This window comes from Xyrauchen texanus, chromosome 21, assembly GCF_025860055.1.
Source record: "Xyrauchen texanus isolate HMW12.3.18 chromosome 21, RBS_HiC_50CHRs, whole genome shotgun sequence".
Lineage (NCBI taxonomy): Eukaryota > Metazoa > Chordata > Actinopteri > Cypriniformes > Catostomidae > Xyrauchen > Xyrauchen texanus.
This window is the reverse complement of record NC_068296.1, coordinates 31,901,843-31,927,882: the sequence shown is the minus strand read 5'-3', so window position 1 is coordinate 31,927,882 and position 26,040 is coordinate 31,901,843. Positions and strand designations below refer to the sequence as shown.

General features: G+C 37.1%; 2 protein-coding genes across 3 annotated transcripts in view; one reads left to right on the top strand and one right to left on the bottom strand.

The window, feature by feature from the left end:
- The window catches only part of LOC127661367 (ADP-ribosylation factor GTPase-activating protein 2-like), a 45,043-nt gene extending 38,645 nt beyond the window's left edge, over positions 1 to 6,398 (top strand). For both annotated transcript variants that reach the window (XM_052152018.1, XM_052152017.1), the window contains 5 exons: positions 873 to 1,022; positions 1,118 to 1,244; positions 1,568 to 1,658; positions 3,452 to 3,573; positions 3,696 to 6,398. In XM_052152018.1, coding sequence (XP_052007978.1) covers positions 873 to 1,022; positions 1,118 to 1,244; positions 1,568 to 1,658; positions 3,452 to 3,573; positions 3,696 to 3,716 — 511 coding nt within the window. In that variant the 3' untranslated portion in view covers positions 3,717 to 6,398. The remainder of the gene's footprint in view (positions 1 to 872; positions 1,023 to 1,117; positions 1,245 to 1,567; positions 1,659 to 3,451; positions 3,574 to 3,695) is intronic.
- On the bottom strand, positions 5,184 to 22,532 carry si:ch211-71n6.4 (para-nitrobenzyl esterase). The gene is made up of 9 exons (XM_052152015.1): positions 22,397 to 22,532; positions 20,321 to 21,024; positions 16,490 to 16,597; positions 14,877 to 15,073; positions 12,416 to 12,615; positions 11,882 to 11,940; positions 11,609 to 11,776; positions 10,906 to 11,127; positions 5,184 to 8,453 (listed from the first exon to the last, which is right to left on the bottom strand). Exons 2-9 carry the CDS (start codon positions 21,012 to 21,014, stop codon positions 8,311 to 8,313), a joined length of 1,791 nt encoding a protein of 596 aa, XP_052007975.1. The 5' UTR covers positions 21,015 to 21,024; positions 22,397 to 22,532; the 3' UTR covers positions 5,184 to 8,310.
- Between the last annotated feature and the right edge of the window lie 3,508 nt (positions 22,533 to 26,040).

Genomic DNA, 26,040 nt, shown 5'->3' with positions numbered 1-26,040 from the left:
TTTATTTATTTATTTTGTGAGAAGTGATATTTATTTTCTTAAAGAATTGTTTATTTTCATTGGATATTATTTTTAACTTATGTTTTATTTTCTTTGTTGCATTGCTTTGAGGAGATCTTACGTTTCTTGAGCACAGTTTATTATAATAATAATAATAATAATAATATATTGTGATGTATATGGTTAGCATGATAGAAAATTACTCTAATCGTGATATAAGATTTTGGCCATATCGCCCACCTCTAGGAATAGTTAGCCACACAAGGCCTGCTTTCTTGACTTGAACTACGTGCCAGTGGGCGTGGCCAAGGGTGCGATGACACATGTTGTGGGATGTGTAAATACAAATGAGCAATGTTTAGTGATGTCACGAACAGAGTCAGCAGGGTGGCAACCATAAATGCTCTTTTTAGACTGTTGAGGAAGTTTTTAGTTCTGAAATTTACAGTATGTTTTTATAGTACAGTTACTGTCTATATGTCTAAATATCAAGTCAGATTTAATTTCTCCATTTCTTGACCCCTTTAACGCACACCAGTCTGAGAAGCTTCAGAGTTTCTCGTACCGCTTTGCATTTCCTTTCCACCATAAAAATGGTTACTTATCTTATGCGTGACTCCAACAAGAACCGAATACCAATAGAGTAAAATTTCAGTAAGAATCAATATTGTAAGTATTACATCATGTCTTCTCTCATCCAACACTTCGACGACATGCCACAGCGCCCCTCACTGACCTTGGTTGTAACTGAGAGATCCAGATGGGGAAAGTTCAGGATGATTCAGCATTGCCCACACAAGGCAAATGCACTAAGGAAAATCAATATGCCATATTCGCATAGTGGTAATTTGTATAATTCCTTGTCATTTCAGGTACAAGGACAACCCTTTCACATCAGGAGACAGTTTTGGGTCACGGTGGGACAATGATGGAGCATCATCTTTCTCCTCCTGGGCTCTGGAGAAGGAGGAGCCTAAAGAGAGTGAGGTCACCATCTCAAGCATCCAGCCAATTGGTGAAAGGTTTGCCGTTTTCTTTCTCTGAATGTTAAGTCTTTATTGAAATAGTGAATGATTTTGTTTTTTATGACTGACTGACTGATGATTACATTTCTTAGGTTGCCCAGCCGGCGGAAGACCGAGGTGTCTGTGGCAGGCGTGGAGTCTAGTGAAGCGCAACAGAAGTTTGCCAATGCTAAAGCGATCTCCTCTGACATGTTCTTCGGTCGTGAGAGCAACCCAGAGGTACAATGAGTCCACCATATATATCCCTCACTACAACCGCATACACTAGCTCTGTTCCAAGTCCAATTCCATATTCCAAATTAAATCAAATAATGAAGACCAACGGTTCACAGCAGTCACTTGTGAGGTTCTGTTTAAGATATGATGCTGCCTATGAAGACTGTAGACACCAGGTCAGCTCTCTAGGTTTTGGAACAGATCTAGAGAGTTCTGTGATCATGATTAGTGCTGTTGGCATCAGTTTGTGACAAACTGGACACATATGGTGAAACTTGGGTGTCCTCAGTCCTATCTGAGATGGTTATATATTTCTTTCCTTCCAGTATGAGGCAAAGACTCGTCTTGAGGGAATGTCTGGCAGTACCTCCATCAGCTCTGCTGACTTGTTCGGTGATGGAAGTGTCCGCTCCTCAGGTAAATGTTCTGCTTTCTTTAACAATGCAGTGAGGTCCAAAAGTCTAAACCTTCCATTGAAAGTTATTTTGCAAAAATGTATGTGCCCTTCAAGTGGAGTCGGAAATATCGTACTTACGAGTTTAGAGCACGTGAACATACAAGCGAAGTCGTATTTACAAGTGGGGAAACTCTGAATTCGAGATGATACACGAGTTACCAAGATGGGATGTTGGAAGGGGCGCCAACAGGAAAGATGTACTTCTGTACTTTATTTGAATAATATTCATTTGTTACATATTACAGTCAACTTACCTTTTGCAGTTTTTGAAACAGCATTAACTCAAGCTGCCATGCACTCCACAAGTGTATGTGAAACCTAATGATCCATGTTTTTCAGCATGATTTGAGAATGCCTTAAAGAGCATATTTTGTGCTTTTCACTGTTTAATATCTGAAGTTATTTTTAAATATCTTTAATATCTCCTGTTTCCGTGGCATGCCCAAAATTAATGGCTTGAATCTCTACAAAAAAACAAAGAGGGTCAATCGTTAAGTATCATTTTAAAGAAAACTTGTACTTGTAAAAATGTACGGTATAGATTATGATCAATTCTGAGTCTTTACTCAGCCTAAGAAGTGCTGAAAAAAACTCAAACTTGAGCAAAAAAACAAACAAAAAAAAAACTGTTCTTATTTGACTATATCTCAGGGTGTAAATAAGGTAGCTCCGAAAAACTGCTTTTGTTCCCAATCATGTCACCTGTAACGGAGTAAAATTGGTGTTGATATGACAAAGCAATCAAAAGTTAGAGCATTAAAAAATATATATTTTGTTAAAAATAAAATATAATCTGTCCAAAAGCCTCTTCAAACAAATAAAATGTAATAATAGTACATAAGAACTAATTACACATGCAAATACAACGGACCAAAGGTATGCTCTTTCCAGAGGATGCAGGCAAGAGTAACGAGATCTCATTCAGTTCTCGTTCAGCCATCAATTGAGTCTGTATCATGTACTTGGTGCTATCTCCTTGTGGCCATATTTAATTAGCGTGAACAATACTCTCTGCCCATATTTGGATTGCTTCCTCCTCTGGTTGCTGTGATCTGAATCCTAATATGATTGGTTTAGCATTCCATGACACTGGACAACGTACTACATAATTTCCGATGAAGTCCAGGAAAGCTCATGTGTTTTTATCCAGTTAGCACATTATGTGCTGTTTGCACATTGTGTAGATTATTTAATGATGGATGCGTCCGATTATTTTGTGTGTGGGCTCGTTTGAAAGATAAGCGCAGACTCTAAGTAATGATATGTGATCTTTTATTTATTTAACAAATAGGCTGGTTGTATTCTACTCCTTGAGAGCTTTCCAACAACATATGACAGGTGGCAATTTGATCCGTTAGATGTTTTAACAAATTACAATAATATGTACAGTTGTACAGTTACAGCATTGTAAAGAGCAGCTTCTAAACTTTAAAACGATACCTATTTTGTGTTGGTCAAGACTAGTTATTCATATTTTGATAATTAACCGCAAAGCCAATCTGAGCTTAAAGTGTTAATGGAAGCAAAAAATTATAATATGACCTTTTTGATGTTAACTTGATCAATGTCACAAATATAAATTGTGCAGAATCTTTAATATCTCTTACATCATACCTTTTGTTTCAAAATTGAAATCTTTTAATGGAAATAAAAATCTTGATTTGCAATCTGCTTTCAGAAAATTGGACCCTACTTTATATGAAAGGAAGAAACTTTCTCTCTGACACTCTTCTTCTGTGTGTTGTCTCTAAAGGCTCATCAGGATTCGACAGTGTGCTTCCCTCTGGTCCAGACATTGCTCAGTTCAAGCAAGGTGTGAAGACTGTTGCAGGGAAGATGGCAGTGCTAGCTAATGGGGTTATGAACACCATTCAGGTGAATGCACCAATCTTCTTGATATTAAAATTTACAATACATGCCGCCATCTCACTCCAATTTAACAATTGCATTAATGTGCCTCCACGTCAGCTATACTCAACTCTGATTGTCCATTTCAGGATCGCTATGGATCTTATTAACAGGACTGCATTAGACTGAAATGGAAGTCTCATCGTACAGGACGCTCATCACTGCTGATTGGATCCACTCTGTCTGTCTTACATGAATACACAAATCCGAGAGAGTCAAAAGACCTGGGAGCTCCCAATCTCCCCCCTGACCACTTTAGACACTCGCTGACAGTATTTTAACTTGCTTTTGGAAGACTCGTGTTTTATTTTCTGATAACAGAAGCACTGGGAAAAAGTGTAAAGTTTGTTTTCATAATCACAGTACTCTGTTTTAACCAACAGGTCCTGTTTTCTATGCCATGTACTGGTCTCTGGTTTCAAATAGTGATGGATTTGTTAAGTATTCTTCGGAATTAAATGTAACCTATAGCACTAATACGTTCTCATGGCTTTCTTTTTGTATTTTAACGCTATCATATGAAGACCATCAAGCATTCATTGAATGAGGAAAGGGAACCATATGATAAAACACGTGTTATAGGCTTATTTATACATTTTGCACCCATTGATTTACATTTTGATGATTTACCATGGTTTTATTAAGACAGTTTTGAATGACTGGTGATGCGTGTTGCCTTTTGCTTAAGGTGACTTGACGTACATCCTAACGTTTAGGTTTAATTTTCAGTGGTGTATAAAAGTAACGGTAATATTGTGCAATATGTCCTCGCATGTCAGGGGTCAAGGTCTCAAGGTGTTTTGTAGATGCAACAGCTTGAGTGATACCTGGGAGTTTTTTGCTAAATCAAAGACCAAACCATGTTTGTTTCCAGCGTTCACTCTCACCCTTTTAAATGTACAGTAGTGGGCCCTGAATTTGAGATAAAATCCTCGTAAAGCAGGTAGGTTTATGGTTTATTTAATAAACAACTACCAAAATTGAAAGGTGACGTGTTATTTCAGCTCCACCGGTGGCACAATGTGGAATTGCAATATGTTTGAGTGGTCTGAATGGGTGGGACTTAATATTGGCTCAACGAATGGTGTGAGTCTGTGGCAGGTGAAACAGAATGACAATTTCAAATTTGTTTGAAGACGGTCATTATTTTTGCAATTATGTTTGGTGCTGCTAGTTTTGTGCAGACATGTTGGGGTTATCAAAATTACAGCTGACTAAACATTTTAAATTCACCCATTTTTGTGATTTAATCAGTTCTCTGGCAATGTGCATGCATTACATAAAGCCTTTTTTTTTTTTTTTCCTTATTTGGGATTATACCAGACTGGGAGCAGGGGAATAGTATTTGTTTTTAAACTCCTCACAGAATGTCTGCCTGTCTGTTTGCATCTCAATGCAAAATTTGAAAATATATAACAAACAATCCAAAAACCATGTGTAATTATTTATTGTTGCCTGCTATATGTATTGAGATTTGTGTGAATAAAGATTGAAATTCCCCACAAAAGCTATTTTAAGACTTTGTGTTTATTAAATCAAAGACTCGAATAGTCATTGTGTGACATAAGGCTGATAGGTAAAGTACTAAACAAACAACAAAAGTGGTTCTGGAATCGCAATTCATTCAAAGTGCAAAGTTGTGTAGAAATTGACCCTTTAACATTAATAAAATGAAATCAGAAAAAGACCTCAGAAAAGAGTCTGCATGTGGGTCAGTGCTTTCATGTGCTCCAATTCAACAGATACATTTGATCCTGTTGCACAGGAGCAGCATGACCTTTGACCTCTCCATTCAGCCATGCAGCAGAAAACCTGAGCCTGATGTTCAAGGCTGCTGCGGCCCCAACGGACCATAAAAAACATTTAGCTTGTTTACATAAGCCCATTCATTTAAATTGTTTTACATTTACATGATATTTTTACTGGTTAAAAATATATTTTTGATATCAAGAATGGGTATTGCTGTGGTTAGACTTTATGTCAAGAGTTAACAAGAGCAATTAAGCACAAATGTAATTACTAATATCAATAATGAGCATTTTCACTAGTAATTTTAATTCAAATTTAATTATAGATATGTGTAATTCTATACGTTAAAATGTCAAAAGGTGGGAAAAAAAAAGGTGCGATGAAAGTGAATGGTGACTGAGGTTAACAGCCTGCATAACATCTCCGTTTGTGTTCCATGAAAAAAAGTCACAGTTCATTAGGGTGAGAATGTAACACAGTAACAACATTTTCATTTTTGTGTGAACTTTCCCTTTAAAGCACGGCATGTGATAATTCCTGATTCCAAAGTCTTCCGTTTAGGAGTGGTAAAAGTCCCTTTGATCACAGATCCCTAAACATACATAAAAGCAGGCCACCTTCTGTTATTACATCAATAGAGAAGATCTACATACAAACAAAAGATCAATGTAACTGCAAGTTCTCCTTCAGTGTTATTTGCATAGTAGTTAAATTGAAAGAGGGTGATCAGAGAGCCGCAATATCCCTTTGTGGGCCCTGACCGCATCCCTGCGTTCTCATCCATGTCAAAGCTTTGGATTTATTTAGTCACACAATAAAAGAATAACAGATTTGGATACAGAGTGGCTATATTCTGCTAATAAAGAAGTCAATTAGTGAAACAAACAGCAAGGAATGACCTGAATAATAAGGATTTATGGATCTTAAGTAAAACACATTCAAACTCACTCAGTTAATTCAAACCCCTTTCTAAGCTTGTAGTTAAATTAAACAGAAGAACGTTGTTGCTGCTCAATGGTTGCTCATTTATCCATCCATCCATCCATCCATCCATCCATCTTCAACCGCTTAACCGAAGTCGGGTCGCGGGGGCAGCTGCTCCAGCAGGGGGCCCCAAACTTCCCTATCCCGAGCCACATTAACCAGCTCTGACTGGGCGACCCCGAGGCGTTCCCAGGCCAGTGTGGAGATGTAATCTCTCCACCTAGTCCTGGGTCTTCCCCGAGGCCTCCTCCCAGCTGGACGTGCCTGAAACACCTCCCTAGGGAGGCGGCCAGGGGGCATCCTTACCAGATGCCCAAACCACCTCAACTGACTCCTTTCAACGCAAAGGAGCAGCGGCTCTACTCCGAGCTCCTCACGGATGACTGAGCTCCTCACCCTATCTCTAAGGGAGAAGCCCGCCACCCTTCTGAGGAAGCCCATTTCGGCCGCTTGTACTCGCGACCTAGTTCTTTTGGTCATGACCCAACCTTCATGACCATAGGTGAGGGTAGGAACAAAAATTGACCGGTAGATCGAGAGCTTTGCCTTTCGGCTCAGCTCTCTTTTTGTGACAACAGTGCGATAGAGCGAGTGCAATACCGCCCCCGCTGCCCCGACACTCCGGCCAACCTCCCGCTCCATTGTCCCCTCACTCGTGAACAAGACCCCGAGGTACTTGAACTCCTTCACTTGAGGCAAAACCTCATTCCCTACCTGGAGTGCTCATTTATAGCTCAGGAAAATAAACTGAAATGTCATTTATATTTTACTCAAGTATCAACTTTGTCTCCTTAAAGGGACAGTTCACCAAAAAAATGAAAATTCTCTCATCATTTACTCACCCTCATGCCATCCCAGATGTGTATGACTTTCTTTCTTCTACAGAACACAAACAAAGATTTACAGAAGAATATTTCCTCTCTGTAGGTACAAAACTAATACATACAACTGCAGTGGTTAAATCTATATTTTCTGAAGTGAGATGACAAGTGTGGGTGAGAAACAGATCAATATTTAAGTCCATTATTTACTATAAATCCCCACTTTCAGACAGCCTTCCCAAGTGCCCTTCTCTCTTAAGAGTTCTTGCTCTTTTGTTTTTGGCAATTTGCATTCTTGATGGATATCACCACCTACTGGGCAGGGAGGAGAATTTATAGTAAAAAAGATCTTAAATATTGATGTTTCTCACCCACACTTGTCATCTCACTTCAGAAGACATGGATTAAACCCCTGGAGTTTTGATTACTTTTGTGCTGCCTTTTTGAGCTTCAAAGTTCTGTCCAGCATTCACTTGCATTGTGTGAACCTACAGAGCTTAAAAACGATTCTAAAAATGTTTGTTTGTGTTCTGCAGAAGAAAGAAAGTCACACACATCTGGGATGGCATGAGGGTGAATAAACGATGAGAGAATTTTCATTTTTGGATGAAATATCCCTTTAAATACTTAAGGAGAAATAAAAATAGACACAAATGAGACAATTGTTGAGAGTAAGAGTACAGAGCTATACACTTAATGTGGATAGCATTGCTGAGATCATTTGGTCTGGAAAGAATCTGATGAGAAATGTTTGTTCATATTGAAATTTTGATGGCAGACTTGGGTATCTTGACAAATCTGAGCACAGTTTGAGACATTGTTGAGATCTATTCTGAAACTCTAGAGGAGACACATGAAGAGAAATCTGAGAAGCAGAATTCACAATGTGCTTTCCCTTTAATCTTATTGCTATGTAGGAGAAACAATTGAAATATGAAAGAAATCTCATTTGTGATTTTTCTTTGGAATTCACATGGAAACATCTGAATGCAAAATACACTCCACACACAGACTCAAACTCCTATAAAATGTATCAATACTGTAGCATTATTACACAGTAAAGCTTTGTTCATTTCGGAACAAAGCTTTTATCATGTCGGATAAAACTGTAGCGGATGGATCAATATGTCTGATGTCTGGATTATGTGGCTCAGTTGATCCAGGCGTATGAATAGAAGCCATTCTCCTCCCACAGGTCACACCTCTGCGCAGAGTATCTTGTTTCAGTGGAAATGTTTTTCCCCAGCAAGGCAGTGTGTGAGGGAAACTCTGGCCACTCATCTGGCATCTTACCTGCAAGGTTATGTATGATTTTGTAACATTATGGAGAAGATTTCACCAAATAAAAATTCAATTCAACTGGACTTTTTTGTCAAATGGATTGTTCAACTGACTTTCAAAAAATGTATAGAGATTTATAGAGATTACGAAGAGCAATTCTAGCTAATGAAATATTTTCAAGTAGAGCATAATTACAAAAATATATATATTCTCTCTAGAATGAGAATGTTTCTCCTCCTGCAACCGACCATCAAGAAAATCAATAAAGAATTATGGTTATGGGCTATGAAGAAAACCTATTTAAGCCTATTTTAAAAAAGGACAAACCCTTTTTGATATGTACCTTAGAGGACAGGGTGGGAATTTGTTTTTTCTGAAATAGTTTTGTGTTCCCTCACAATGGAAATGCAATTTGCATTCTTTATGGATATTGCCACCTACTGGGTAGGGAGGAGAATTTATAGTAAAAAAGGACTTAAATTTTGATCTGTTTCTCACCCACAACTATCATAACACTTCAGAAGACATGGATTAAACCCCTGGAGTCTTATGGATTACTTTTGTGCTGCCTTTTTGACCATTACATTTCTGTCCACCATTTACTTGCAATGAGTTGCACTTGAGTTTTGCATTCCATTGCAATAAATTGAACATGGTGTTACTACAGTAACCATATTTTAACCTTAACATTCGTAGTGACACCATAGTAATAATACAGGAAAATACAAACTATGTTAATAAAAATACCATGGTATTTGTAGTAAAACCATACCTAACACAGGATTAACCATAGTTACTATCTGGATACTGTATACTGCATTAAAACCATGGTTTCCAGAAGAAAAAAAAACATGGTTCCTTAACTTACTTTTCATAATTACTACAATATTACTATAGTAAAACCATGGTTTCCTGAAAAAAAAAAAAACATGGTTAGCGTACAACAGTCAAGGTTACTATTATATTACTATAGTATAACTATATAACTATAGCTATATTACTATTTTTGCCTAAAACTATGATTACTACAGTCTAAAATATTACTCTTGTAAAACTATAGTTAAACTTTGGTATTTGTATAATAAACCATATTAACCCCAAAATTATGTTTTTATTATCATAGTTTTATTTTTCCTCTATTATAACCTTGGTTTCACTATAAATATAATGGTTAAAGTATGGTTACTTAAGTAAAACCATGGTATAGTTATTGTGAGCGCACACAAAACATTTTGTGAGGGAATGCAAAACTATTTCAGAAAAAAGTCTCGCCCTGTCCTCCAAGGCTCTCCCCGTAGATATGTCCCTCCCAACCTTTCAGAAAGCAAACTTTCACAACAATATAACTGCACTTACAAAGCTATTTCAATGGGTCTTTATAATCACTAGGGATTTCCCAATTCAGATACTGTACTTGTAAAAATACTCTGAACCCAAAATTGATACAATCTGACGTATGAATGTCATTGCGGAAACATTCAGCGCACAAATTAAAATCAGGTTATGTCCTATTGTGATTATTAAACCGCAAAGGTTGCGATTTAATGAGATAATGTAACGTTTGCATGTGCTGTAAGCTTCAAAGTGAATAGATCTTGAGAATGTATGAATGTGAAGCCAGCTGCTCAAAGAAAGGAGCTCTAAATAATCTTGTTTATTGCATGCTCTGTTTGAAGCAGATGATAGCGAGCAAAGCGCTAATTTACTCTGTAGCGTACAGCACATACAAACTACGTATTTATTTAATAAAATAACAGTCTTTTGCGGTTTAATAATCACACTGGGTCACGTAGCCACCTGCTTTTCCAGAGGTGAGAAGCTACCATCAAAAATACACAGAAATGAAAAGGGTTTCACTCCAAAATAAAAGCTGTTGCCAAAATAAAAGCTCCATTTAAATAGAAAAAAGTAAGAAATACATCACTACTGTATAGTTATGTAATATTCACTGTAATACTACTACTAATAGTAATTGTATTATATTTAAGCACTTTATTGGACAAAAATAACTCCAATGTTTTATTTTGGATTGTGCTGTGAGATTCTGTATAAAATCACTTCATTTGATAAAATGAATAAAATATTATTTTAAAATTATTTGTTCTATTTTCAGTTGATTACAGTTTTATGAACTCAATTTATATAGACACCATTATGATGATAAAATTAAAAAATAAATTTTATGTTGAATAAGGTATTCAGAAAAAAGTGAGTAACGAAAAGGAAGTATTGGTACCCATACTCGTCCAGTTCTATAAAAAATGGTATCGGGATATCCCTAATAATCACAATAAATATTTCCATCAATTAATATAGTTCACTTGCTTCACTGTTGGCCTAGCAATGTAGCAACTTGAAATATTAATATAGAATTAAAATTTTAGAGATTTTAGAGTCAGAACAATGCATGTTATAAAATAGATTTTAAGTTGTGTTGTGCTTGTAAGTCCCCCAATAGGCTTACCCTCTTTGGCAAAATGAAGAAAATTCTTTCTGAGCACTTCCTGGAAGTTCACATCATCTGGTGACAGGGTCCCCAGCACCATTTCAAGACCCCCAAAGAAGGCCAAGCAGTCCAGAAGATGAAAGGCAAAGCGACTGGGGAATGGAAGCCAGCTGGTGACGTTTGCTTGTCTTGATGGAGTGTAAGTCACCAGGTAACGGTACACTGGGCTCTTCAAAGCTCCTGGAATACATTTGGACATCATTGAAAATATTTATATTATAACAACTGACTACAGAACAAATATGTGAGGGATAATGTACAGTCAGCAGACATGTAGTCAAAGGGTCTTGTATCACCCTAAAGGGGTTAATTTTGCTATAATGACCAGCTGACTGTATATTATCCTGCTTATTACACAGTTCCAAATCAATGATTGCCAAATCAATAAATAATGCACATGAAATATTGATTTGGGTTGGATTTATTTAATAAAGTGAGAAGAAAGATACAGCGGAATGATACGAGAGACATGAAACTTGCACTGGTCAATTATACTGTTTAGCAGTCATTATTGACCACAAAACACTGCAACTGACCAATCAGAATGTATTCCAGAGAGCTGTGTAATAAACAAATTTAATGTGTGCATGCGCTATGCATATTGAACTAATAATAAATCAAGCTTCCCCCAACATTTATACAAAACAAACAAAAAATGAACCTGCAGCTCTTTTAGCCAGGTCATTATTGGGGCAGGTGACCCTCATGTCAGAGGTCATTGTGGTGTAGAGTCTCTCTGGACATCGGTCAGAGGTCGGGCATGGCGCGGAGCTGTTGTACAGCCTAAGAGCCTGGTTGGTCAGAGCCTCTCCAAAAGGGGTCAGTTTCTCTGTGGGAAGGTTGACCAGAAAGTAGTTGAGGAAAAACTCTTGTTCAGTTGTGTACATTTATTTTTAATGTTCTCTTTTTCAAATATCTCTTGGGAATGGCTTACTTGTCACAAACCACCGATAGTCCCCCCAAGTCCATGTTGAGATGTTCTCATATGGAGGACTAGAGTACAAGAAATATGATGTCACATTCACAAATATTGCGCAAATTCACAATATTTATATAGTTACCAGGATTAGGTAAAATTCAGAATTGGCTTCCTTTCAGTTCATGAGTTGGAATTTGAACTGAATTGGCCATGCCAATTTGATGAATTTAATGAACTTAAGAACTTAAGAAATTCAACTGTCACAGAACAGAGCAGTTTTAGTAGTCTAACACACATTTTGCAACAAAACATAGAAAATTACATCATTAATTTTCAATTATTATTCCTATTTCATCACTCATATTTCAATACTGTCAATACAATAACCACAGTCATAAAAAAGATTTAAATTGTGTCATACACGGCACAACAAAGTCACAATTCTGCACCCTCTTTGAGGAATTCAGGAATTGGGTCTCATTTAAATTCTGAATGATGCAAATCTCTGATAATTTCCTTTAAAACTGAAAAGTGGACAAAGGAACTTACCTGAAGTCAGTTTCCTGTTCTGTTGTCCCAACCACAAAAGGTACATCATTGTAGATTCCTCCCTTCTCCCACGTCTCAAACGGAGGGTCATGGAGAACATGGCCATCCACTACTGCAACAGGGCCGAAAAAACTACCTTTAACTGGAAGATCAGTTAGACCATTGGCTGCCCAAGATGGATACTGCTGCCATGGAATTGCCTGAGTCAGATACAAAAAGGACGTTATTTTAGCCACTGATTCCATTTGTAATTTAATATTTCAACCATTCAGAGGAATTAAACCTAAAGCACGTCTTGCAATTCTGAATGGAATTTAAAACCTTTCAAGTCTTTGAAAAAAAAAAAAAAAAATAATAATAATAAAAAAAAAAAAAAAAAATATATATATATATATATATATATATATATATATATATATATATAAAAGTCTTTAAATAGTGAGGTTACAACAGGGAAACAGCTTCAAACATCACAATGTGATCAGTTGAACGCACAATATATATAAAAAAAATACAGATCCTTTTGATAATGTTTGATGTTTAGCGATATGATGTGTGGGTGAGGGTGAGAAACAGATCAATATTTAAGTCCTTTTTTAAATTAATCTCCACTTTCACATTCTTCTTCTTATGTTTTTGGTGATTCACATTATTTTTGCATATCACCACCTACTGGGCAGGAGGAGAATTTATAGTAATAAATGAATTAAACATGGATCTGTTTCTCACCCACAACTGTCATAGCGCTTCTGACGACATGGATTTAACAACTGGAGTCTTATGGATTACTTTTATGCTTCTTTTATAGAATTTTTGGGCCTTCAAAGTTCTGTCCATCATTCACTTGCATTGTATGAACCTACAGAGCAAAAATATTCTTCTAAAACTCTTTGTTTGTGTTCAGCAGAAGAAAGAAAGGCCTAGGATGTCATGAGGGTGAGTAAATGATGGAGAACTGTCCATTTAAAGCATGTATGTAATTTTTGTCCCTATGGCAGTTGAAGCCTGAAATTGCAAGTTACGTGCGGAGGAACATTGTTTTGGCACGGGCTTTGGCTCTGCTCTTCTGCACAGATAAATCTGATGGTTGAGGAGTAGTGGTGTACCCATGCCTACAGGTGATCATATTATAAGAGCGAATGCCACTAAATGCCCCCCCCAACCAAGAAAAATATAACTAATGAAGAAAAAGATGGATATACGAAATATGTGTCTTATTAGCAAGTAAGTAGCATATTTTATGCTGTTGGTTTGACTCACTGAAAACATAATTGTTTTAAAATAAAAGGTCAGGCAACGTTGACATTAGACATAACGATTGCTAGTCTATCAGACAAGGCCAAACGGTGAAAACTTCTATCTAACAAACTACCACGCTAATGTTAGAGAGCTACCTGGCTAACTATCGGCTCAATAAAATATATAACCTAGGTCATCTCTGGGTTGGTTTTAAATCCTGTCGCCACCTCTGAAAAGCCAAGCTGATGTTAATTTGTGTTTGAGTTGCCTTATTTAATGATCCAAGGTCAATGTCACTCATTTGTTGTGGCTGCAAGCATTCAGCTTCAAGCAACTACCACACCTATCACCACAAATATACACGCGCTTGTAATGTATTCAATGGAAAGGAGGAGGCGAGAACCGGCTTGACAATGTAAATAATATTTTTAATGACAAATTTAAAAGACAAACAACACATGACGGACATGTCCGTAAATGATCTCTCTCTCCAGCACGATCCTCTGCAGACCACCTTTATAACTCTCGGAGGCTCAATTAGCCTAATAGGGGACCGGGTGTGTAGGATCACGACCCGGCCCTGCCCTCCGCCCTGCCACAGCGCTGTATTAGCTGGACCTTCTTTTCTTTATTTACGGATATGATGTAACCACGCACGGACAAATGACGGAAGTATCTTTTAGAACTAAAGACAGCTCAAAAATATAAATTGGGTTAAGGCAAAAACACAGCTTGGAAGAGAGATTTTTAGTGTACTCGCTCATTAATGAAATTTTGTTCATTTCTAACAAAACAAAAAATCTTAGCATTAAATAGTGTAGCTTTAAGGTTTTTCACTAAATGAGTTTATGGAAGTAACTTTTTTAGTCATATTTATTAATGTGTCACAATATATGTCAATTCTCATTAAGAAACAACATTATCTACCTACATAAAAATGCTCTGCGGGATTTCTGTGAACGCGTTTGTGTACACTTTTGTGCGATTCATTCCTAAACAACTCTTCCTTAAAAATACTTTTTACAGCCTTAAATTTTGAAAAGTGAAGTTAAATACTTTTAAAGAAGCCAGTGCAGCGAGATCTGGAGCCGGTTGAGGTTCGATGATTTATTAAAGTGAGTTTTATATCGAGGGGGCAAAAGGTTGAGGCTGTTGTTAGTCAGCCATGACTCCACCACTGCTTCGCTGTGGAAGGTTACAAGCTCGACCATAGATTTCTCACCTGAAGGACTTGAGTGATGTTTAGTCCTCTCAGGCAGACGGCATCCTTGCAGCCAGTTTTCCTCAGGAATTCTAAGTTATCTTTTTCTGCTGACTCCAGGGAAGCATTATACACATACGAGCCGCTCATATCAATAGCGCGATGAAACAGGCCCTTAGCCATTGGAGACATCATCAAGGTCCAAACCGATGTACCTCCTTATGAACAAGCAGGGAGACAGACAACATGCTAAAGATATACAGTGGGTTATTTACTGCTAGATGTGCAGCTAATAGATGACTAAGGCAGGAAACTCTGAATAGCGCAAACTGATAGATTCTTTTCACATCTGGAACAATCTTCCTTTTCAGCTGATGTTACCAAGCCCTTTATTATATTTTGGCCTACCCTCCAGCCACATGTCATATTGAGACTTGCAAATCACCTGTCATGATCCAATAATTTCGGATGGATAAAATCTAGTCCCTCCCTACATTTGATCTCATTGATCATTCATTGATCTCAGTAATCATTTCTTTTAAAAATCTATCATATAACAGAGGTAAAATGAGTAACGGATTTTGTTTCATGTTGAAGGATAGCACAAAAAACTTTTTCCTGCAAAACGTTTCCCAAACTGAAATATGTAATGTGATATGTATTATTTGTAGATTTGTTGGATATACAGTACATGAAGACAATAAGTATTTGGACTCTTTCTGGTTGTCAAACTTAGAGGAACATGTCCATAATTAATGTGATAAACTCCACCTGTTGTTACTCTGCTAGTACTAACTGTGTGAACTTGAGGGGAAATTAACTTGGGAACTATTCATACCTGTCAACACTCCCGTTTTTCCCAGGAGTCTCCCGTATTTCACACCGATCTCCCGCCCCCCCTCCCGTTTTGTTATTTCTCCCGGGAAACTCCAGTAACTTGTATGGGCCAAACCTCATTATATGAATAATCACATCAATATATTTTTCCAAGGTTGTCCAGTTGCCAGATATTGTATGAAACACATCCTACTCACACAATCAACACATCATACAAATTTCAATCCATTTGTGACCTCAACCTGGCAACCTACAACAACCCAGTTACGCTGTTGATATTTGCGCAGGTAATACACACGGAAGTTGAATCAAGCATCGCTGGTAGATGGGAGGAGAAGAATCAGGTGGTGCTCTGGCGAAAAAAACTAAATATCATGTAAATTTTACAACAGCTGGATGGAAGAATTTAATTTCATATCTCAAAGCCATATCAACAATGCCCACACCTTTTGCAAAGTGTGTCGCACTGATTTTAATATTGGACACGGTGGGAAAAATGATGTTACTCAGCACATTAAATCACAATGGGACAATTTCTATATATTTAGACTGCCCCTGCAATCCAACCCCCCTACACGCTCAAAGGTCTCCCCAATTTTGGTACCCAAATGTTGACAGGTATGGAACTGTTGGTTGAAAGTAATTGCAAAAGTGTCTCAGAAAAATTTGTTTTTAGAAAATATTTAGCATGATTTATTTGCAGATGCCATTTGGCTTGGTATTTTTCTCTAATGCAATGACATTCAGACATTTTTAAGCATGACATCAGTATCCCAGTACTTGTGTAAATGTTTTACCTGAGCTTTGACCAAATATGGTAACCCTTCCTGCATCACCACCAAAGTTATGGATATTTCGCTTGACCCACTGAAGTGCTTGGATCTGGTCCATGAAGCCATAATTCCCTTTGATAGAAAACAGAAAGACTCCAGTAAATTAACAACTGTTGGGAACCTCAATGCCTGTGAAATAACTGCACTCTAGATAGGGTTACTTGATGAATTTCAATATGCTATATGTGTCATACTTGATGGAACACCTTATGAGTGCATTTGACAAGCAGACATTTAATGAATGAATAGAGCACTATGCTCTGAAATAGACAGCAGTCCTGAGTAAGCTCGACAGGTACCTAACAAGACAAACAGTCTCGGGGGATGGCATGGCATGCCCACAGTTGGTTCAATAACCATCTGATGCATATTGCACACAAAACTGGAAAATACTTTCTTGATCTAGAAAGCACAAATCCGATTGGCTGGTTTGATGGAGCTTCCGTAAGTAAAAGAACACAGGAATTTGTATCAGTCCGCCTGGAAAAAGAGTTCTGTATACAAAGTTATGGGTTGATACAAAGAGCACTTTGGGGGATGAAATGATCACTAGATTGGACAAAGTTTGCCAGGTTAGTGACATCAAATCTTTTAAAGATATTTAGAGTTTTGTTTTAAAAATGGCATATCAGATGAAGCTAGAGACTAGAGATGACTGTGTAGTAAGCTCAATCTAGCTTTATACTTGTTAGCTTACATACATCAAAACTGGATCAATGCTATGACCTACATGAAATGTTTAAGTGTTGCCTGAACAAATAATGCTGTTAATAAATTGAATTAATTGTTCCTGTGTTGGAAATAACAATGTATTTGCCACACAATAGCCAAACAATAAAATGTACTGTACAAAAAGAACTACATGCAATACAAATAAACATATTTATTTAGACATATATAATAAACATTTTCCACAAAAGTTCAATGTTCTCTGTAAAGCAACTATAAAACAGTAAGTATTATTAAAAGCACTAGCTGTACAAATAAATGTAATTGATAATGAATTAATGTCCACACTGTTTTCCACATCACATTTTCCAATTAAGGGAAGACAAGCACATTCTGCAAAGACACTCGAAAGAAAGTGAATTGCAGGCAGGAAAAATGCAGGAAAGAGGACAATCAGAATAAAGTTCATTTCAAATGTGATAAAACATCTCACTACTGTACATGCCTCATCTAATAATGATGGTCTTCACCTGTAGAATTATTCATTTAGCATCACAGCATGAAAATAGTTGAAAACATCGTCACTAGGAAAAACACAGTTCCTTTTTATACTCCGTAATAATGCCATTTCAAAACACGTGAAGCATTCACAAAAAAGATGCTAAATAGAAATGAACAAACTCTCAAAATTTCTAATGAGCTTTCAGAACATGTACACACACCTGTTAGCACAATAATGCTATCGTTTATATGTAATTCATTGCGCTCCGTTTCTGGACGTCTATCATATCCGTATATACGTAATCCCAGCTGTTGACTTGTTGCCAGTAAAGTGTAAAGAGTGTGCTCTGCAAGTGATTTCTGATCATAACATTGCTGTTTTAGATAAAACTTTAGTTTCGCTTGATTATTAGGAAAACCATTAACTGCAGCAACCACATTGTCCGGGACATGTTTAAGACATCTCACATATTTAAAAAATAAGAATCTATCCGCTCCACATGTAACCAAGCAGTGACCTCCTACACACAAAACAGCAATCAATCACACTTCTGCTAGCCAACCGGAAATTCCACCCACCTTGCGAAATACAGTGGACTACAGTATTTCTGTATCATGGCTTTGTGTCATACTTTCGTTTAATCAATAATTATAACTAGCTGTGTTACTAGCAGTAGTGTTCCCAAACTAAGATATCTTTTTATATGATCCTTTTAGCCATATTTAGAAGAGCTAGCTTAGCACTAGCTGTCTAATCTATAAAATCTATCACAACAGTTTGCCTGCTTTCTGCCAGCACAATTTTTGTAAACAATGGGATGGGTCTATTCAAGCTTGAAGTACTATTTCATGTTTTTATGTGTCTCAGTCAGCCGGGGGCAGTAAGCACAACGTGCAGCTGTACAGGCGACAAACTACACTTTACTGACTGGTTTAGACTCCTGGACTGGGTAAGGACAGGGTCGTGATTCAAGGCCGTCGCCAAGGGTGGCACTTATAAATTGCTTGTCAGGCATGAGGGGAAAATGAATTGAACAATTAAAATCCCCCAGAGTTTTCACTCGTATTAGCTTGTTTAATCCAATAATTTAGATTGTTGATCTGTAATAATTCTGCAGTTTTTCTGTAACTGCTGGTCTAGGATCAGTTTCTCTCACCCAAACTAATAGTGGCTCAGGAAAAGCTGACTCTAAATCAGCACCTGTGGCCAACTGAAACCACATCGCTTGTTGTGTGTATCTGCAGAGAAAATGTAAACTTTTCTTTTTTATAATTATCCATGTATAATAAAAGTTTAAAATGAGTTCATCCCTAATTACACAGCAACTCAAGCTAACCTACACTGAGATGACTCTAGACAAAAATGATTCACAAGATATATCCCTTGAACATGTGAAGCACTGCATACTGGATTTTATTCCAGTTCCCTAATACTCTTCAGGTTGATGCTGATATTGTGGGCAAGTGTGATTTTGTTGCATTCAGTGGTTAGGCCTATATATTTTCATGTTGGCTGCCTTCCAGATGGAAAACAAATCATGCATTTCTTGCTCGATTCACTTAATTATCAATAAGGTCTGTAAATTCCTTAAAAATTAATTCATTAATTTATCTGATAAACCTGCCCCTAAATGGGATGGAATGACAAAATTTACTGTGATTGTAGTATATTTTTATCAAGTTAATCAGGAATAATCAATGAAAACATTGTTGATTTATACCACAGTTATGTCTGAGGGGCAAACATGCAGTTTACTGTATGTAAAGGCCTGTGACGTGATGAATATGTGCTCACATATGTTTGACTATTTGACTCTGTGTGCAGAAACATAAATAGCATTACTTAGGGGGGAGAATTGATCTCTTCCAAAGGTGGTTCTGTTACTTCCTAATATGGTCAAGACCAGAGTCAATGAAGAGGATGATAACGAATGCATGTTTAAAAAAGTGTAAGCCCCACCTTGTTTGAGGAGATGTATTTAAGTAAAACCAAACCAGAGATGGTTTAGTTGTTGTTACTGTGGTTTCACGGTAGGCAACTCGGCTTTATTGTGTGATAATAAAGTCTATTCTTCTGAAATCAAAACCCCAAAGATGTTGAGTGATTTTTCACAAAATTGGCACTAGAAACCACTACATGATCAGAGCTTGAAATTAACTTTATGGCTTACCAGCCACTGTGGCTAGTGGTACAAAGTCAGTAGCCAATCAGCATTTTCACTAGCCAATATCCCCTGCCCCACAAAAAGTAAAAATTAAGTCTTATAGATTTACCTACAGTATATACCAATTATCTGCAGTTAAAACATTTTAGGTTGGATGATACTGCGTTTTTCACTGAAGCACGATTCATTCGCCCTGCGGAGATATGCGTGATGTCAGATATAAGAAACATGTTTACTGCTTATAAAGCGCTAAACACATGATGAATACAATTAAATTTGCTTCGACTGCGGTCATCCACTAAAGTGACTAGAAAGAGTAAAGAAGTAACCCACCACTGACGATTTCTACCCTGACTGCGATTGATCACTTTACATATCAGTCAGTCAGCTCTTCCTGTCTAAGCGGTTCTTGGCCAGTTTGGCCAAAGGTCTGGCTAAGCAAGTCAATCAGTGGACTAACCTGAAGAGTTGGTAGGAGAGCCTTCTCTCAGTACCTCCAGGGCCATGAAGCCAAAAGCATTGAGCCTGTAATTCAGACTGACGTATACCGTCTGTGTACGTGCTGCCAGCTCCTCAGTTGGGGAGTAGCCTTTCTCCTGGCCACTTAGCATATGGAGGTACCCTCCATGGAGCCACACCATGACGGGCATGGGTTTGGCGGGCCGAAGGCTTGGCGTCCAAACACTTAGATGCAGGCAGTCCTCTTGCCCCATCACCCGTCCATCTTCTCTGAGCGGCTGCACTTGCGCACAAATGCTTCGGAATCGAGTAGCATCGTAGACCCCATGCCAACACTTACCAGCCTCTAGCAAATCTGTCGGGGGGCACCAACGATATACACCCATAGGTGGTACAGCATATGGGATGCCCTTGAAAGAGTATGCCCCACCTCTCCACTGCCCACGCAGCCAACCGCACTCCGTCATCACCTCTACCAGCCCTGGGGGCAGAGTTTCTGCCATGTAAGCGAGGTATCCTGCCAGAGTGAGGAGAGCAAGCACTCCGCAACCGATGAGAAACATACACCTGCGGGACACAACCAGGAATGGACTGACATAGTGCCGTCTGACGTACTGGATCTCTTCTTCTTCTTCGTCCTGCACCAGATAGCGATACTCCGTCCCCTCGGGGACCTCAAATACATCCTCACTCATTTTCTCTCTTCTGTGAAAGAGAAAGAGAGAGAGAGAGAGAGAGAGAGAGAGAGAGAGAGAGAGAACACAAGTGCAAGTCATCCCTGTTCATCCAAAATACAATACTGCCTTAAAGTACAACACTACCAGGTTGGCATTTTTTTTTCTCTATAACTGCCACCCACAGTACTGACAGTTATTCAAAATACCACAATAATCACCTTTTTGTCATATGTGCAAAATTTTATGCTACTTGTTGTTTTAAAATAACTGCTACTTTATTTTATAAAGTCAGTTGAGAGCACGTTGTCACATGTGTTTTAAATGTTATCGTTTTATACAATTTTTCAATTACAATATTTACTGGCTAGCCAGCAAATATTGTAATTAATCAATCGTATTAGCCTAAAACAATGGTTTGATATTTTTTGTGCTACCTTTCAGATTTTTGCTGTTTTCGTTTTTTTTTTTTTTACTGTTTAAATTTAGCCTATAGTAGCATGTCTAATGGCAGCTTCCAGTGACATCTTACCCCATATAGTGTGACAATATGCCCTGCTGTTGGTCAGTGTGCGGTCAATCAACATTTTTTCATGGGCAATAACGATAAAAATGTTCAATTGTTTTTTTGCAGCCAAGACTTCAAAGAACGTGGCCATACAGAAATGTACTTTACAAAATAAACGTGCCCTGAGAAATATTCACTGGAGTAAAACAGTGTGACAACAGTAAGCTCCAGTCTTACTTTTTATGTATAGGTAAATATTAGTACCCACAATAATTTACGAGAACAACAATGGTTACGGCTTATAATGAATGCATCAAGTTTCCCTTTATAATGCATTATACAGGCTTCACAGAGATTCTATGATTTGTGTTGGTGTTTGTGTGAGACTGAAACAGCATGACGTCTTTGTGCTGGAATGACAGACAGGATGAACCGCATAATCAGCGGAAACCACCATGACCGACCACCACAAAGAGAAACGTATATATTTTTTTTTTCCTATTTTATGTTCTTAATTATAATGTTGCAGACATTTACAGCGATAAACCTATTGCTATAAATTAGGCAAAACGAGTGTTCCTTTTTTTGTCAACTGTTGAAGTAAACAAGAAGTAACAAAGTTACGAACTCATTTTTGCACTGCAAATATGTAATTGCTCTGAATAGAAAATAAAACAATCTGCCGAAATGATGTTTCTTCCTCCTAATAACGTCAACACAAAGTTACAGTCTACTTACTGCGCAGCGACTTCAAACGTCTCATGAGTTAAAAAGTGACATTTTCTTTATCTATGTCTATACTTACTAAATCATAATCAATTATTCACAGTTCATACCCTAATTTAGCTACTGTTAAAATTGAAGGCTGGTGAAATGATAACTGTAACATATTTACCATGTCAATTGCGTTCACGCACGCTTGTACTGTATCTTACAAAACAAGTTTGCAATCCCTCCGCCCAGAGGTTGAGTTAAAGATGGCTGCTGAAGTCCTGGAACAAATATTCTGCCTTTGAGGAAACAGTAAATATACTCCCTCGCCAATACCAGCAGCAACAACAACAACAACACTAGCCTACTACTAATAATATTAATAGCAAAATAATTTATGAATAAATAAATAATATTATAAATGCCTATTATTATAAACATATACCTACTGTATGTGTTTGCCAGACAAAAAAGTTTTAGACATGATAAAATGTCAATTTAAATATTTGTATATACAAAATTATATACATATTTTCTTTTTTTATAATAAATAAATAAATAAACAAATTTACCAAGATTAATACATGCCTATTTCCATTATATAGGCATATAATATATCTTTAATGTGCTTTCCAGGCCACAAAATGAGTTAATAGTTATAGTTTTAGACAAGATAATATTTTGACAAATAAAAAGCTAAATAAGCTTATTTTTTAAATGTCAAAAGTTTTATTTGAATAAAACATATTTTAAATTAATAAATAATAAACAAACATCAACAGCAATAATACAATATAAATACAAATAAAAGCATAAATTAACCAAGATTAATATATGCCTATTTCTATTATATATGCATATAATATATCTATAATACTTGCCAGGAAGCAAAAGAATACTATTATAGTTTTAGACATAATAATAATAGTTTGACAAAATACAAAAATACAAACCCAAAATAGCTTTTTTATATTTCAAAAGTTTTATAGAGTCTATAAAAGAATAAGGGTTTGAACAGTCATAGATAGACAGACAGACAGACAGACAGACAGATAGATAGATAGATAGATAGATAGATAGATAGATAGACAGACAGACAGATAGACAGACATATAGACAGATAGACAGATAGATAGATAGACATATAGACAGATAGACAGACAGACAGACAGACAGACAGACAGACAGACATATAGACAGATAGATAGACAGACAGACAGACAGATAGATAGATAGACAGACAGACAGACAGACAGACAGACAGACATATAGACAGACAGACAGACAGACAGATAGATAGATAGATAGATAGATAGATAGATAGATAGATAGATAGATAGATAGATAGATAGATAGATAGATAGATAATATGAAATGTTATTTATTTGTTTTTTAATTAGTTCTGTATCTATCTATCTACATCCGTCTCCTCTCTCTATATACCTATATATATACAGTATATGTGTGTGTGAAAGTAACTAATTAAAGACAAAATAAAAGAGATAAATTAGTTATTTGAATCAGTCCATTCAGCAATTTATCTGTAATATTCCAGTATTGAATACCTGACAAAGTTTATGTGTTGCTCTACACATATTTGTTTGTGTCAATAAAATAATTTATAAGGAACACCGCAAGAGCAAATACATTTGATCAGGAAATCAATACGAGGCATGATTAACAGACTCTATAAAGGTTTAATTGGTTTTAAATTGATTTAGATATTGATCCCTTCCCGAAAAGAAAGGTAATTTGTTCCTGGTGGAAAGGCTTTGAAATTGAATACACTAATTGCCGTATACTGTGGCTAGACAGATTACATGTGCATTTATATGCAATCTAATAAAACACTGTAAATGAAGTTAATCACACAACATAGGCCCACATACAGAATACAAAGTAGAGTGAAAGATAGATTGTACAAGGGGGAGCTAGTGAATGTCCAGGGGCACAATTCAAGAGAGATATCTTGCTTTCAAACCCAAAGGGATGTATGATATCTTTGGTTATTCCCATGAGGATTTGTTTCGTCTTTCTTCAGCAAGCAGTTTATCATCTTTAGCACTGCGGATTCTTCAGTTCAGGATTTTCTTCATGAGTGTACAGCACAGTGAGGGTTTGCTGTGATTCCATGCAACAAGAGTGTACAAACACTTACAGTGCTGTGAAAAAGTATTTGCCCCTTCCTGATTTCTTCTATTTTTGTGTATTTTTCATACTAAATAGTTTTAGAGCTTCAAAATGAGATATAAAATAAAATAAAGGTAACCTGCAATCTAATTAAAATGTGTTTTACTTCAATAAAAAATGTTTATATATATATATATATATATATATATATATTTTTTTTTATTGAAGTAAAAATTTATCCAACACCTATGTCACCCATAGGTGTTGGATAACTTAAACTTAACAGCTGGTTGTGCCACCTGTAGCAGTAACAACTCTAACCAAACACTCTTTCACAACACTGTAGATGAAGAGCTGCTTTAGTTCAGCCACACTGGAGGGTTTGAGCATTAGCTACCCATTTAAGGTCCTGCCACAGAATCTCAATCAGGTTCAAGTCAGGATTTTGACTAGGCCACTCCAAAACTTAAATTGTATGTCTTTTGAGCCATTCGGAGGTAGACTTACTCATTTATACATTTACATTTACAAAGCGACTTACAGTGCACTTATTACAGGGACAATTCCCCCGGAGCAACCTGGAGTACAGTGCCTAGCTCAAGGACACAATGGTGGTGGCTGTGGGGATCAAACCAGCAACCTTCTGTTTACCAGTTATGTGCTTTAGTCCACTACGCCACCACCACTACCATTGCTACTCCTATGCTTTGGATCCAGTTGCACTTGAGCTTCAACTCATGGACTGATGACCGGACATCCTCCTTTAGGATTTTCTTGTAGAGAACAGAATTCATGTTTCCCTCAATTATTATAAGTCACCCTTGCCCTGAAGCAGCAAAGAATCCCCACACTATCACCACCATGCTTGACCGTAGGTACGATGTTCTTTTTGTGGAGTTCTGTGTTTGATTTACGCCAGATGTAACGGGACCCCGATATTCCAAACAGTTCCACTTTCGACTCATCGGTCCACAGAACATTCTCCCAAGAGAATTTGAGGATCTTCAAGGTGTGTTCTGGCAAAATTCAGACAAGCTTTAATGTTCTTCTGGGTTAGCATTGGTTTTTGCTTCGCCGCTGTTCCATGGATGCCATATTTGGCCAGTGTCTTTCTGATAGTGGAGTCATGAGTAAAATGACCTTTACTAGTGCGAGAGAGGCCTGCAGTTCCTTGGATGATGTCCTTGGCTTTTTTGTGACTTCCTGGAAGTTGCTGTGCTCTTGGAGGAATTTTGGAAGGTCGACCACTTCTGGGAAGGTTCACTACTGTGCCAAATTTACTCCATTTGGAGATAATGGCTCTCACTGTGGTGCTTTGGAGTCCCAGAGCCTTTGAAATAGATTTGTAACCCTTCACAGACTGGTGTATTTTAATCCCCCTTTTCCTCATTATTTCTGGAATTTCTTTCGACCTTGCCATAGTGTGCTTTTGGGTGAAACCTTTTAGCCAACTTCATGCTGCTGAAAAAGTTCTATATATGTGCTGATTTGATTGAACAGGGCTAGCATTAATCAGGCCTGGGTGTGTCTAGTCCAGCTGATCACCATTATGAATGCAGTTTCATATATTTGGAGATTTAGTAACTAAAGTTTTTTCACAAAAACTTTTTCACACAGGCCCAGTAACTGTTTTGCTTCTATAAATAAAATAATTTAAAAACTCTATTTTTTGTTTACTCAGATTTCCTTTGTTTTATT